At 41.7% G+C, this 15,060-nt stretch overlaps 1 protein-coding gene across 1 annotated transcript in view; it reads left to right on the top strand.

Annotated features, from left to right (window-relative positions):
• Window positions 1-15,060, top strand: part of NADSYN1 (NAD synthetase 1) — a 236,533-nt gene that overhangs the window by 119,867 nt on the left and 101,606 nt on the right. The window contains exon 9 of the mRNA XM_053689231.1: window positions 4,681-4,791. Coding sequence (XP_053545206.1) covers window positions 4,681-4,791 — 111 coding nt within the window. The remainder of the gene's footprint in view (window positions 1-4,680; window positions 4,792-15,060) is intronic.

Genomic DNA, 15,060 nt, shown 5'->3' with positions numbered 1-15,060 from the left:
CTGCTCCCTCCCTCTCTAGTGACTCTTGTGTGGAAAGATCCACATCTTGGGTAGTCATTATCCCATACGTCACTAGCTCATGGACTCTTGCTAATTACATGAAAGAAAACATAATTTATGTAAGAACTTACCTGATAAATTCATTTCTTTCATATTAGCAAGAGTCCATGAGGCCCGCCCTTTTTTTGTGGTGGTTATGATTTTTTTGTATAAAGCACAATTATTCCAATTCCTTATTTTATATGCTTTCGCACTTTTTTCTTATCACCCCACTTCTTGGCTATTCGTTAAACTGAATTGTGGGTGTGGTGAGGGGTGTATTTATAGGCATTTTAAGGTTTGGGAAACTTTGCCCCTCCTGGTAGGAATGTATATCCCATACGTCACTAGCTCATGGACTCTTGCTAATATGAAAGAAATGAATTTATCAGGTAAGTTCTTACATAAATTATGTTTTTTAGGTTTCTAGATAGATTCAGTGTCCATGACTCTGTCCTTGTCAGACAAGAGAAGTTTAACATTGATATCAGCTTGTCAAAACCTTCAGTCACAATCATTCCCTTTGGTAGCCTTATGCATGGAAATTTTAGGTCTTAGGACTGCCGCATCAGATGCGATCTCCTTTGCTCGTTTTCACATGCGACCTCTTCAGCTCTGTATGCTGAACCAATGGTGCAGGGATTACTCAAAGATATCTAAATTAATATCTTTAAACCGATTATACGACACTCTCTGACATGGTGGACAGATCACCATCGTTTAGTTCAGGGGGCTTCTTTGTTCTTCCGACCTGGACTATAATCTCAACAGATGCAAGTCTTACAGGTTGGGGAGCTGTGTGGGGGTTTCTGACGGCACAAGGGGTTTGGGAATCTCAGGAGGTGAGATTTCCGATCAATATTTTGGAACTCCGTGCAATTTTCAGAGCTCTTCAGTCTTGGCCTCTTCTGAAGAGAGAGTTGTTCATTTGTTTTCAGATAGACAATGTCACAACTGTGGCATACATCAATCATCAAGGAGGGACTCACAGTCCTCTGGCTATGTCTAATCTCTGCGGTTCATATCCCAGGTATAGACAATTGGGAAGCGGATTATCTCAGTCGCCAAACGTTGCATCCGGGCGAATGGTCTCTTCACCCAGAGGTATTTCTTCAGATTGTTCAAATGTGGGAACTTCCAGAAATAGATCTGATGGCGTCTCATCTAAACAAGAAACTTCCCAGGTATCTGTCCAGATCCCGGGATCCTCAGGCGGAGGCAGTGGATGCATTATCACTTCCTTGGAAGTATCATCCTGCCTATATCTTTCCGCCTCTAGTTCTTCTTCCAAGAGTAATCTCCAAGATTCTGAAGGAATGCTCGTTTGTTCTGCTGGTAGCTCCGGCATGGCCTCACAGGTTTTGGTATGCGGATCTGGTCCGGATGGCCTCTTGCCAACCGTGGACTCTTCCGTTAAGACCAGACCTTCTGTCGCAAGGTCCTTTTTTTACATCAGGATCTGAAATCCTTAAATTTAAAGGTATGGAGATTGAACGCTTGATTCTTGGTCAAAGAGGTTTCTCTGACTCTGTGATTAATACTATGTTACAGGCGCGTAAATCTGTATCTAGAGAGATATATTATAGAGTCTGGAAGACTTATATTTCTTGGTGTCTTTCTCATCATTTTTCTTGGCATTCTTTTAGAATACCGAGAATTTTACAGTTTCTTCAGGATGGTTTAGATAAGGGTTTGTCCGCAAGTTCCTTGAAAGGTCAAATCTCTGCTCTTTCTGTTCTTTTTTACAGAAAGATTGCTATTCTTCCTGATATTCATTGTTTTGTACAAGCTTTGGTTCGTATAAAACCTGTCATTAAGTCAATTTCTCCTCCTTGGAGTTTGAATTTGGTTCTGGGGGCTCTTCAAGCTCCTCCGTTTGAACCTATGCATTCATTGGACATTAAATTACTTTCTTGGAAAGTTTTGTTCCTTTTGGCAATCTCTTCTGCCAGAAGAGTTTCTGAATTATCTGCTCTTTCTTGTGAGTCTCCTTTTCTGATTTTTCATCAGGATAAGGCGGTGTTGCGAACTTCTTTTGATTTTTTACCTAAATTTGTGAATTCCAACAACATTAGTAGAGAAATTGTGGTTCCTTCATTATGTCCTAATCCTAAGAATTCTAAGGAGAAATCGTTGCATTCTTTGGATGTTGTTAGAGCTTTGAAATATTATGTTGAAGCTACTAAGTCTTTCCGAAAGACTTCAGTCTATTTGTTATCTTTTCCGGTTCTAGAAAAGGCCAGAAAGCTTCTGCCATTTCTTTGGCATCTTGGTTGAAATCTTTAATTCATCTTGCTTATGTTGAGTCGGGTAAAACTCCGCCTCAGAGGATTACAGCTCATTCTACTAGGTCAGTTTCTACTTCCTGGGCGTTTAGGAATGAAGCTTCGATTGATCAGATTTGCAAAGCAGCAACTTGGTCCTCTTTGCATACTTTTACTAAATTCTACCATTTTGATGTATTTTCTTCTTCTGAAGCAGTTTTTGGTAGAAAAGTACTTCAGGCAGCGGTTTCAGTTTGAATCTTCTGCTTATGTTTTTCATTAAACTTTATTTGGGTGTGGATTATTTTCGGCAGGAATTGGCTGTCTTTATTTTATCCCTCCCTCTCTAGTGACTCTTGTGTGGAAAGATCCACATCTTGGGTAATCTTTATCCCATACGTCACTAGCTCATGGACTCTTGCTAATTACATGAAAGAAAACATAATTTATGTAAGAACTTACCTGATAAATTCATTTCTTTCATATTAGCAAGAGTCCATGAGGCTTTTTTTGTGGTGGTTATGATTTTTGTATAAAGCACAATTATTCCAATTCCTTATTTTTTATGCTTTCGCACTTTCTTATCACCCCACTTCTTGGCTATTCGTTAAACTGAATTGTGGGTGTGGTGAGGGGTGTATTTATAGGCATTTTAAGGTTTGGGAAACTTTGCCCCTCCTGGTAGGAATGTATATCCCATACGTCACTAGCTCATGGACTCTTGCTAATATGAAAGAAATGAATTTATCAGGTAAGTTCTTACATAAATTATGTTGTTGTTTAAATTTGTATTTTCTATCTGAATGATGAAAGAAAGATTTTGGGTTTAGTGGCCCTTTAATTACTGATATATACTGTACATATAAACATTTATCGTGTGTAGACCTTATGTAATGTGGCACTTAATTACTGATATATACTGTGCATATAGAAACATGTATTGTGTGTGCAGACCTTATGTAATGTGGCACTTAATTACTGATATATACTGTGCATATATAAACATTTATTGTGTGCGCAGACCTTATGTAATGCAGCACTTAATTACTGATATATACTGTGCATATATAAACATTTATTGTGTGCACAGACCTTATGTAATGTGGCACCTAATTACTGATATATACTGTGCATATATAAACATTTATTGTGTGCACAGACCTTATGTAATGTGGCACTTAATTACTGATATATACTGTGCATATATAAACATTTATTGTGTGTGCAGACCTTTATGTAATGCAGCACTTAAAGTGCATGTAAAGTCAAACAAACATCTCTGCCTCAAAGTATTTAATTTCACAAATAAACCCTAGTCTCATTCATCATATTTTCCCAAGATGTAAACTAAAGTCAATATATATCATTTTAATTACTATTGTTTTCGCCGATTCCTCCGCCTGCATTTTTGGTCCCACTTTTCTTTTTTGATTGACACTTCTCTGTCTGCTTGTTTTTTGCTTCCCCGGGGCGTCAGGATCTTTGTTCCTCACGTCACTTTCTTTAAATGCGCATGCGTGAGCTACCCGATGACGTAGCATACTCCATGCTCGTCCTCGAGTCTCGCATGCGCAATACCTCTTGAATTTCATTCATTCCAAGAGCTGAGGAGCTGTTGTTTTCTGTAGTATTGGTCGCTATACGCATGCGCGATTTCTCCGCAATTGTTTAATCGCATGCGCAAATGTCGGCCCTGCTCGTGAACGAGCTTACAACAAACGTCATGGAGTGGGAGTAAAATATTAAAATGAGGCATCGGATGTAGGGCTCCTAACCAGGAAGAAGACGGTTGGGAGGAGTCGAGTACTTACAACTACGATAAGTAAAAAATGAAATAAAAGTTTATTGCATTTGTTTTTTATGTTTATATGAATGCGGTTTACATATTTATAACATTCTGAGCAAGTATGTTTGATTTCATCAAGTAAAATTTACAATCACTTTAATTACTGATATATACTGTGCATATATAAACATTTGTGTGTGCAGACCTTATGTAATGCAGCACTTAATTACTGATATATACTGTGCATATATAAACATTTATTGTGTGTGCAGACCTTTATGTAATGCAGCACTTAATTACTGATATATACTGTGCATATATAAACATTTATTGTGTGTGCAGACCTTATGTAATGCAGCACTTAATTACTATACACTGTGCATATATAAACATGTATTGTGTGTGCAGACCTTATGTAATGCAGCACTTAATAACTGATATATACTGTGCATATATAAACATTTATTATGTATGCTGACCTTTTGTAATGCAACACTTAATTACTGATATATACTGTGAATATATAAAGAGCTATTGTGTGTGCAGAATGTTTGCCAAGTAGTGCTTGATTATTAATGTACAAAATATTAGTTTGAAGTTACTTTAGGACAAAGAAACGCACAAATATTTTATTTTATCCTTTATGATTTCAGTTTGGGACCAGCATGTTGGCTTTGGGATTATTTACGGCGCAGTAATCAGGTAATCATTTTGTAAACTATTTTCTTACTTTGTGAAATCTTAGTGGAGCTATGGAAATACTTTTTATTTCTTCTACAAGATACGACGAGTCCACGGATTTCATCCTTACTTGTGGGATATTATCCTCCTGCTAACAGGAAGTGGCAAAGAGCACCACAGCAGAGCTGTATATATAGCTCCTCCCTTCCCCTCCACCCCCAGTCATTCTCTTTGCCTGTGTTATACTAGGAAGAGGTAAAGTGAGGTGTTAGTTTTAGTTTCTTTAATCAAGAAGTTTTTTATTTTTAAATGGTACCAGTGAGTACTATTTTCCTCAGGGGGATATGAAAGAAGATTTCTGCCCTGAGGTTCATGATCTTAGCAGATGTAACTAAGATCCACGTTGGTTCCTACAGAGCTTCTGAAGGTAATACATGAGACATCTTCAGTGTGGAGAACGTTTTCATGCTACAAGCAGCATTGAGGTATGTGCAGCCTTTTATTTCTGAGAAGACTTGATATATCAGAACTGGCTGACATTTATTTCCCTGCAAGGGAAGGGGTAAGCAGTAGACCTGTTAAACAAAGGGGTGTTACTGGGAGACCTATGTTTAATTTATTCAGTTGACATATTGGACAATCATTATAAAAGACACTGGGAGAGGCAGGAATTGTTCAACGGTTTTTGTTGCACAAAATAACCAGTTTGACAATACTGGTGTGTTATTTGGGGTTAAAAAGTTCCACTTGATTTTTACTTAAAACCGCTTCACCATGCGGTTGTTTCAGGCCTACTCGATCATCGGACATGATGGGCGGGGCTTAATTTCACGCTCCGGTTGATCCTGGACAGGGGTTCTATTATCCGGATCATTGGCGAGTAATTTTGAAGTACCCTGGGGGCAGGTAGGTTCCACAGCAGAGCTGTGGCGAGGTGCAGGGGGTATTTCTCCTGTTAAGTGTAGTCAGTCCAAGGAGTCATCATTACTTCTGGGATATTAACTCCTCCCCAACAGGAAGTGCAAGAGGATCACCCAAGCAGAGCTGCTATATAGCTCCTCCCCTCTACATCACACCCAGTCATTCTCTTGCACCCAACTAATAGATAGGATGTGTGAGAGGACTGTGGTGATTATACTTAGTTTTTATATCTTCAATCAAAAGTTTGTTATTTTAAAACAGCACCGGAGTGTGTTGTTCCTTGTCAGGTAGAATTTGAAGAAGAATCTACCTGAGTTTTTTGTATGATTTTAGCCGGCGTAGCTAAGATTCATTTTGCTGTTCTCGGCCATTCTGAGGAGTGAGGTAAACTTCAGATCAGGGGACAGCGGGCAGGTTCACCTGCAAAGAGGTATGTAGCAGTATATTATTTTCTGAGGAATGGAATTGACTGAGAAAATACTGCCAATACCGATATAATGTAAGTTCAGCCTTAAATGCAGTAGTAGCAACTGGTATCAGGCTGTTATGTTTGTATGTTTACACTTCAGTATTCTGGGGAATGGCACTTCACTGGGATAATACTGTATGCATATAACTTTTAGCCTAACTTGCAGTGGGAACGACTAGCAGCAGGCTTTTTAATGACACTTCATTTTATTTGATTTTAAACGTTTTGCTGGCATGTTAAATCGTTTATTTATCTGAGGTACTGGGTGAAAAATTGTTTTGGGCACTGTTTTTCCACTTGGCTGTCGTTTATTTTAATTTAAGACAGTTTACTGAACTTCCCTCACTGTTGTGTGTGAGGGGGAGGGGCCTATTTTGGCGCTTTTGCTACGCATCAGAAATTCAGTCACAAGTCTGTTTCCTTCCCTGCATGATCCGGATCGTCTCTACAGAGCTCAAGGGTCTTCAAACATTATTTTGAGGGAGGTAATCACTCACAGCAGGCCTGTGAGATTGTGCTTTGACTGTGATAAAAAACGTTTATATTTTGTACATTTTTTCTGCTATTTAAGGGTTAGTTATCCATTGCTAATGGGGGCAATCCTTTGCTAATTTGTGTTTTTACCGGGAAAAATTTGATTTTATAGTTTCTCCGGTTCATTGTTATTCAACTGTCATAATTTTTTTCTGTGCTTCTTAAAGGCACAGTACGTTTTTCATATTACTTGTAAATTGAGTTGAAAAGTATTTCCAAGCTTGCTAGTTTAATTGCTAGTGTGTTAAACATGTCTGACTCAGAGGAATATCTCTGTGCTATATGTGCAAAAGCCAAGGTGGAGCCCAATAGAAATTTATGTACTAATTGCATTGATGCTACTTTAAATAAAAGTCAATCTGTACAAATTGAACATCATTCCCCAAACAACGAGGGGGAAGTTATGCCGACTAACTTGCCTCACGTGTCAGTACCTGCATCTCCCGCTCGGGAGGTGCGTGATATTGTAGCGCCGAGTACTTCAGGGCGGCCATTACAAATCACATTACAGGACATGGCTAATGTTATGACTGAAGTTTTGTCTAAATTACCAGAACTTAGAGGTAAGCGAGATCACTCTGGGGTGAGAACAGAGTGCGCTGATAATAATAGGGCCATGTCAGATACTGCGTCACAATTTGCAGAACATGAGGACGGAGAGCTTCAATCTGCAGGTGACGGATCTGATCCCAATAGAGTGGATTCAGACATTTCAAACTTTAAGTTTAAGCTAGAAAACCTCCGTGTACTGCTAGGGGAGGTATTAGCGGCTCTGAATGATTGTAACACCGTTGCAATCCCAGAGAAATTATGTAGGCTGGATAGATACTATGCGGTACCGGCGAGTACTGACGTATTTCCTATACCTAAGAGGCTTACAGAGATAATTACTAAGGAGTGGGATAGGCCCGGTGTACCCTTTTCCCCCCCTCCTGTATTTAGAAAAATGTTTCCAATAGACGCCACCACACGGGACTTATGGCAGATGGTCCCTAAGGTGGAGGGAGCGGTTTCTACTCTGGCTAAACGTACCACTATCCCGGTGGAGGATAGCTGTGCCTTTTCAGATCCAATTGATAAAAAATTAGAGGGTTACCTTAAGAAAATGTTTGTTCAACAAGGTTTTATATTGCAACCCCTTGCATGTATTGCGTCTGTCACGGCTGCGGCCGCTTTTTGGTCCGAGTCTCTGGAAGATAACTATAGATGAGATTTCAAATAAGCTTAAAACCCTTAAGCTAGCTAATTCATTTATTTCAGATGCCGTAGTACATTTAACTAAACTTACGGCTAAGAATTCCGGATTCGCCATTCAGGCACGTAGAGCACTGTGGCTAAAATCCTGGTCAGCTGATGTCACTTCTAAATCTAAATTAATTAACATACCTTTCAAAGGGCAGACCTTATTCGGGCCCGGTTTGAAAGAAATTATCGCTGACATTACAGGAGGTAAAGGCCATGCCCTGCCTCAAGACAGAGCCAAACCTAGGGCTAGAAAGTCTAATTTTCGTGCCTTTCGTAACTTCAAGGCAGGAGCAGCATCAACTTCCTCTGCACCAAAACAGGAAGGAGCTGTTGCTCGCTACAGACAAGGCTGGAAACCTAACCAGTCCTGGAACAAGGGCAAGCAGGCCAGAAAACCTGCTGCTGCCCCTAAGACAGCATGAATTGAGGGCCCCCGATCCGGGAACGGATCTAGTGGGGGGCAGACTCTCTCTCTTCGCCCAGGCTTGGGCAAGAGATGTCCAGGATCCCTGGGCTTTAGAGATCATATCTCAGGGATATCTTCTGGACTTCAAAACCTCTCCCCCAAAAGGGAGATTTCATCTTTCAAGGTTGTCAGCAAACCAAATAAAGAAAGAGGCGTTTCTACGCTGTGTACAAGATCTCTTACTAATGGGAGTGATCCACCCGGTTCCGCGGTCGGAGCACGGACAGGGGTTTTACTCAAATCTGTTTGTGGTTCCCAAGAAAGAAGGAACCTTCAGACCAATCTTGGATTTAAAGATCCTAAACAAATTCCTAAGAGTTCCATCGTTCAAAATGGAAACTATTCGGACAATCTTACCCATGATCCAAAAGGGTCAGTACATGACCACAGTGGATTTAAAGGACGCTTACCTTCACATACCGATTCACAAAGATCATTACCGGTATCTAAGGTTTGCCTTCCTAGACAGGCATTACCAGTTTGTAGCTCTTCCATTCGGATTGGCTACGGCTCCAAGAATCTTCACAAAGGTTCTGGGCGCTCTTCTGGCGGTACTAAGACCGCGAGGAATTTCGGTAGCTCCGTACTTAGACGACATTCTGATTCAAGCTTCAAGCTTTCAAACTGCCAAGTCTCATACAGAGTTAGTACTGGCATTTCTAAGGTCGCATGGGTGGAAGGTGAACGAAAAGAAGAGTTCTCTCTTTCCACTCACAAGAGTTCCCTTCTTGGGGACTCTTATAGATTCTGTAGAAATGAAGATCTACCTGACAGAAGACAGGTTAACAAAGCTTCAAAATGCTTGCCGTGTCCTTCATTCCATTCAACACCCGTCAGTGGCTCAATGCATGGAGGTAATCAGCTTAATGGTAGCGGCAATGGACATAGTACCCTTTGCACGCCTACATCTCAGACCGCTGCAATTGTGCATGCTAGGTCAGTGGAATGGGGATTACTCAGATTTGTCCCCTACTCTGAATCTGGATCAAGAGACCAGAAATTCTCTTCTATGGTGGCTTTCTCGGCCACATCTGTCCAGGGGGATGCCATTCAGCAGGCCAGATTGGACAATTGTAACAACAGACGCCAGCCTACTAGGTTGGGGCGCTGTCTGGAATTCTCTGAAGGCTCAGGGATCATGGACTCAGGAGGAGAGTCTCCTTCCAATAAACATTCTGGAATTGAGAGCAGTTCTCAATGCCCTTCTGGCTTGGCCCCAGTTAACAACTCAGGGGTTCATCAGGTTTCAGTCGGACAACATCACGACTGTAGCTTACATCAACCATCAAGGAGGGACAAGAAGCTCCCTAGCGATGATGGAAATATCAAAGATAATTCGCTGGGCAGAGTCTCACTCTTGCCACCTGTCAGCGATCCACATTCCAGGAGTGGAGAACTGGGAGGCGGATTTCCTAAGTCGTCAGACTTTTCATCCGGGGGAGTGGGAACTTCATCCGGAGGTCTTTGCCCAAATACTTCGACGTTGGGGCAAACCAGAGATAGATCTCATGGCGTCTCGACAGAACGCCAAGCTTCCTTGTTACGGGTCCAGGTCCAGGGACCCGGGAGCGGTCCTGGTAGATGCTTTGACAGCACCTTGGACCTTCGGGATGGCTTATGTGTTTCCACCCTTCCCGATGCTTCCTCGATTGATTGCCAGGATCAAACAGGAGAGAGCATCGGTGATTCTAATAGCGCCTGCGTGGCCACGCAGGACCTGGTATGCAGATCTAGTGGACATGTCATCCTGTCCACCTTGGTCTCTGCCTCTGAGACAGGACCTTCTAATTCAGGGTCCTTTCAAACATCAAAATCTAATTTCTCTGAAGCTGACTGCTTGGAAATTGAACGCTTGATTTTATCAAAGCGTGGATTTTCTGAGTCAGTAATTGATACCTTAATACAGGCTAGGAAACCTGTTACCAGAAAGATTTACCATAAAATATGGCGTAAATACTTACATTGGTGCGAATCCAAGAGTTACTCATGGAGTAAGGTTAGGATTCCTAGGATATTGTCTTTTCTACAAGAAGGTTTAGAAAAGGGTTTATCTGTTAGTTCCTTAAAGGGACAGATCTCAGCTCTGTCCATTCTTTTACACAAACGTCTGTCAGAAGTTCCAGACGTTCAGGCTTTTTGTCAGGCTTTGGCCAGGATTAAGCCTGTGTTTAAAACTGTTGCTCCACCATGGAGCTTAAATTTAGTTCTTAACATTTTACAGGGTGTTCCGTTTGAACCCCTTCATTCCATTGATATCAAATTGTTATCTTGGAAAGTTCTGTTTTTAATGGCTATTTCCTCGGCTCGAAGAGTCTCTGAGTTATCGGCCTTACATTGTGATTCTCCTTATCTGATTTTTCATTCAGACAAGGTAGTTCTGCGTACTAAACCTGGGTTCTTACCTAAGGTAGTCACTAATAGGAATATCAATCAAGAGATTGTTGTTCCATCATTGTGTCCTAACCCTTCTTCAAAGAAGGAACGACTTCTACACAATCTGGATGTAGTTCGTGCCCTGAAATTTTATTTACAGGCAACTAAAGATTTTCGCCAAACTTCTTCCCTGTTTGTCGTTTATTCTGGACAGAGGAGAGGTCAAAAAGCATCTGCTACCTCTCTCTCTTTTTGGCTTCGTAGCATAATACGTTTAGCCTATGAGACTGCTGGACAGCAGCCTCCTGAAAGAATTACAGCTCATTCTACTAGAGCTGTGGCTTCCACTTGGGCCTTTAAGAATGAGGCATCTGTTGAACAGATTTGCAAGGCTGCAACTTGGTCTTCTCTTCATACTTTTTCCAAATTTTACAAATTTGACACTTTTGCTTCTTCGGAGGCTGTTTTTGGGAGAAAGGTTCTTCAGGCAGTGGTCCCTTCCGTATAAAGATCCTGCCTGTCCCTCCCGTCATCCGTGTACTTTAGCTTTGGTATTGGTATCCCAGAAGTAATGATGACCCGTGGACTGACTACACTTAACAGGAGAAAACATAATTTATGCTTACCTGATAAATTCCTTTCTCCTGTAGTGTAGTCAGTCCACGGCCCGCCCTGTTTTTTATGGCAGGTCTAAATTTTTAAATTATACTCCAGTCACCACTGCACCCTTTAGCTTCTCCTTTCTCGTTGGTTCTCGGTCGAATGACTGGGTGTGACGTAGAGGGGAGGAGCTATATAGCAGCTCTGCTTGGGTGATCCTCTTGCACTTCCTGTTGGGGAGGAGTTAATATCCCAGAAGTAATGATGACCCGTGGACTGACTACACTACAGGAGAAAGGAATTTATCAGGTAAGCATAAATTATGTTTTTTTGTCAAATTTAACATATTTGTGACTTAAGTTCCTTTTAGAGGTTAATTTCTCCCCTTACTCTTGGGGTGCAATAATTTTTGGAGCCATTAATTAGCTATAGTTAATTTTAAGAGCAAATTAACGTTTTTGAAGCAGTTTTGGAAAAATTATGCGCTTTTTTTATTTCTTAAAGGCACAGTACATGTTTCTCAAAAATTTGTTTAAAGCACTAAATAAAGTGTTTAACGACTTCTGTGGTTATTATAGTCTCTTCAACATGTCTGACATTGAGGAATCTTATTGTTCTATGTGTTTAGAAGCCATTGTGGAACCCACTCTTACATTGTGTACCTCTTGTACTGAAAGGGCCTTACATTGTAAAAAGCATATTTTAGGTCAAGAAAGTGTGCCTAAGGATGATTCTCAGTCTGAAGAGAATCAGGATATGCCATCCAATTCTCCCCAAGTGTCACAACCTTTAACGCCCACACAAGCGACGCCAAGTACCTCTAGTGCGTCTAATTCTTTTACTCTGCAGGAGATGACTGCAGTTATGTCAACTACCCTTACAGAGGTATTATCTAAATTACCAGTGTTATAGGGTAAACGCAGTAGGTCAGGTATTAATGTGAATACTGAATCTTCTGATGCCTTATTGGCGATTTCCGATGTACCCTCACAGTGTTCTGAGTTGGGGGTCAGGGAATTACTGTCTGAGGGAGAACTTTCAGACTCAGGGAATGTGTTACCTCAGACAGATTCGGACGTCATGTCCTTTAAATTTAAGCTGGAACACCTCCGCCTGTTACTTCGGGAGGTTTTAGCGACTCTGGATGATTGTGACCCTATTGTGATACCACCAGAGAAATTGTGTAAGATAGACAAGGATCTAGAGGTACCTACTTACTCTGATGTTTTTCCGGTTCCTAAAAGAATTTCGGAAATTGTAAAAAAGGAATGGGATAGACCAGGTATACCGTTCTCTCCCCCTCCTAATTTTAAGAAAATGTTTCCCATATCGGACACCATTCGGGGCTCTTGGCAAGCGGTCCCGAAGGTGGAGGGAGTTATATCTACCCTGGCTAAGCGTACAACTATACCTATTGAGGACAGTTGTGCTTTCAAAGACCCTATGGATAAAAAATTAGAGGGTCTTCTAAAGAAATTATTTATTCATCAGGGTTTTCTTTTACAACCTACAACCTACACCTACTTGCATTGTTCCAGTTACTACTGCAGCAGCTTTTTGGTTTGATGCTCTAGAAGAGTCTCTGAAGGTTGAGACTCCATTATATGACATTTTGGGTAGAATTAAGGCTCTCAAGATAGCTAATTCTTTTATTACTGATGCTGCTTTTCAAATTGCTAAATTAGCGGCGAAAAATGCAAGATTTGCCATTTTAGAGCGCAGAGCGTTATGGCTCAAGTCTTGGTCTGCTGATGTGTCATCAAAATCTAAGATTTTAGCTATTCCTTTTAAAGGTAAGACCCTATTCGGGCCTGATTTGAAGGAAATCATTTCTGACATTACTGGAGGTAAAGGCCATGCCCTACCTCAGGATAAATCTGTTAAGATGAGGGGTGAACAAAATAATTTTCGTTCCTTTCGAAACTTTAAAGGAGGACCCTCTGCTTCTTCTTCCTCCACAAAGCAGGAAGGGAATTTTGCTCAGTCCAAGTCAGTCTGGAGACCCAGCCAGGCTTGGAATAAAAGTAAACAATCCAAGAAACCCGCTACTGCTACAAAGACAGCATGAAGGGGCAGCCCCCGACCCGGGACTGGATCTAGTAGGGGGCAGACTTTCTTTCTTTGCTCAGGCTTGGGCAAGAGATGTTCAGGACCCTTGGGCACTGGAAATAGTGACCCACGGATATCAACTGGAATTCAAGGATTTTCTTCCAAGAGGGAGATTTCATCTTTCACGATTATCTGTAGACTAGATAAAAAGAGAGGCGTTCTTGCGCTGTGTAAAAGACCTCTCTACCATGGGAGTAATCTGTCGCGTTAAAAAAACTGGAACAGGGGCAGGGGTTTTACTCAAATCTTTTCGGGGTTGCCAAAAAAGAGGGAACTTTCAGACCTATTTTAGATCTCAAGTGTCTAAACAAATTTCTCAGAGTTCCATCATTCAAGATGGAGACTATACGAACAATCTTACCAATGATCCAGGAGGGTCAATATATGACTACCGTGGACTTGAAGGATGCATATCTTCATATTCCTATCCACAAGGATCATCATCAGTTTCTAAGGTTTGCCTTCCTGGACAAACATTATCAGTTCGTGACTCTTCCCTTCGGGTTGGCCACAGCACCCAGAATCTTCACAAAGGTTCTAGGGTCCCTTCTGGCGGTTCTCAGACCGCGAGGCATAGCAGTGGCGCCTTATCTGGACGACATTTTGATCCAGGCGTCAACTTATCATCTGACAAAATCTCACACGGACACAGTCCTGTCTTTCCTGAGAACTCACGGTTGGAAGGTGAACATAGAAAAGAGTTCACTAGTTCCACAGACAAGGGTCCCCTTCTTGGGAACTCTGATAGACTCGGTAGACATGAAAATATTTCTAACGGAGGTCAGAAAATCAAAGATTCTAAATACTTGCCGAGCACTTCAGTCCATTCCTCGGCCATCAGTGGCTCAGTGTATGGAGGTAATTGGATTAATGGTAGCGGCGATGGACATCATTCCGTATGCTCGCTTTCATCTAAGACCACTGCAGCTGTGTATGCTCAGGCAGTGGAATGGGGACTATGCAAATTTATCTCCTCAGATAAATCTGGATCAAGAGACCAGAGACTCTCTTCTTTGGTGGTTGTCGCCGGATCATCTGTCCCAGGGGACTTGTTTCCGCAGACCCTCGTGGGTGATAGTGACAACGGACGCCAGCCTTCTGGGCTGGGGGGCAGTCTGGAATTCCCTGAAGGCTCAGGGTGTTTGGACTCAGGTGGAGTCTCTACTTCTAATCAATATTCTGGAACTGAAAGCAATATTCAATGCGCTTCAGGCGTGGCCTCAGTTGGCCAAATTCATCAAATTCTAGTCGGACAATATCACGACTGTGGCATATGTCAATCATCAGGGGGGAACAAGGAGCTCCTTAGCGATGATAGAAGTATCAAAGATAATCCGATGGGCGGAGGCCCACTCTATCTATCGGCCATCTACATCCCAGGAGTAGAGAACTGGGAAGCAGATTTTCTAAGTCGTCAGACTTTTCATCCGGGGGAGTGGGAACTCCACCCAGAGGTGTTTGCCTCTCTGGTTCTCCGATGGGGCAGACCGGAATTGGATCTGATGGCATCTCGACAGAATGCCAAGCTTCCAAGATACGGATCCAGGTCGAGGGATCCTCAGGTCGAACTGAT

The sequence above is a fragment of the Bombina bombina genome, chromosome 7 (genome assembly GCF_027579735.1).
Source record: "Bombina bombina isolate aBomBom1 chromosome 7, aBomBom1.pri, whole genome shotgun sequence".
Classification (NCBI taxonomy): Eukaryota; Metazoa; Chordata; class Amphibia; order Anura; family Bombinatoridae; genus Bombina; species Bombina bombina.
This window is presented reverse-complemented; position numbering and strand designations above follow the sequence as displayed.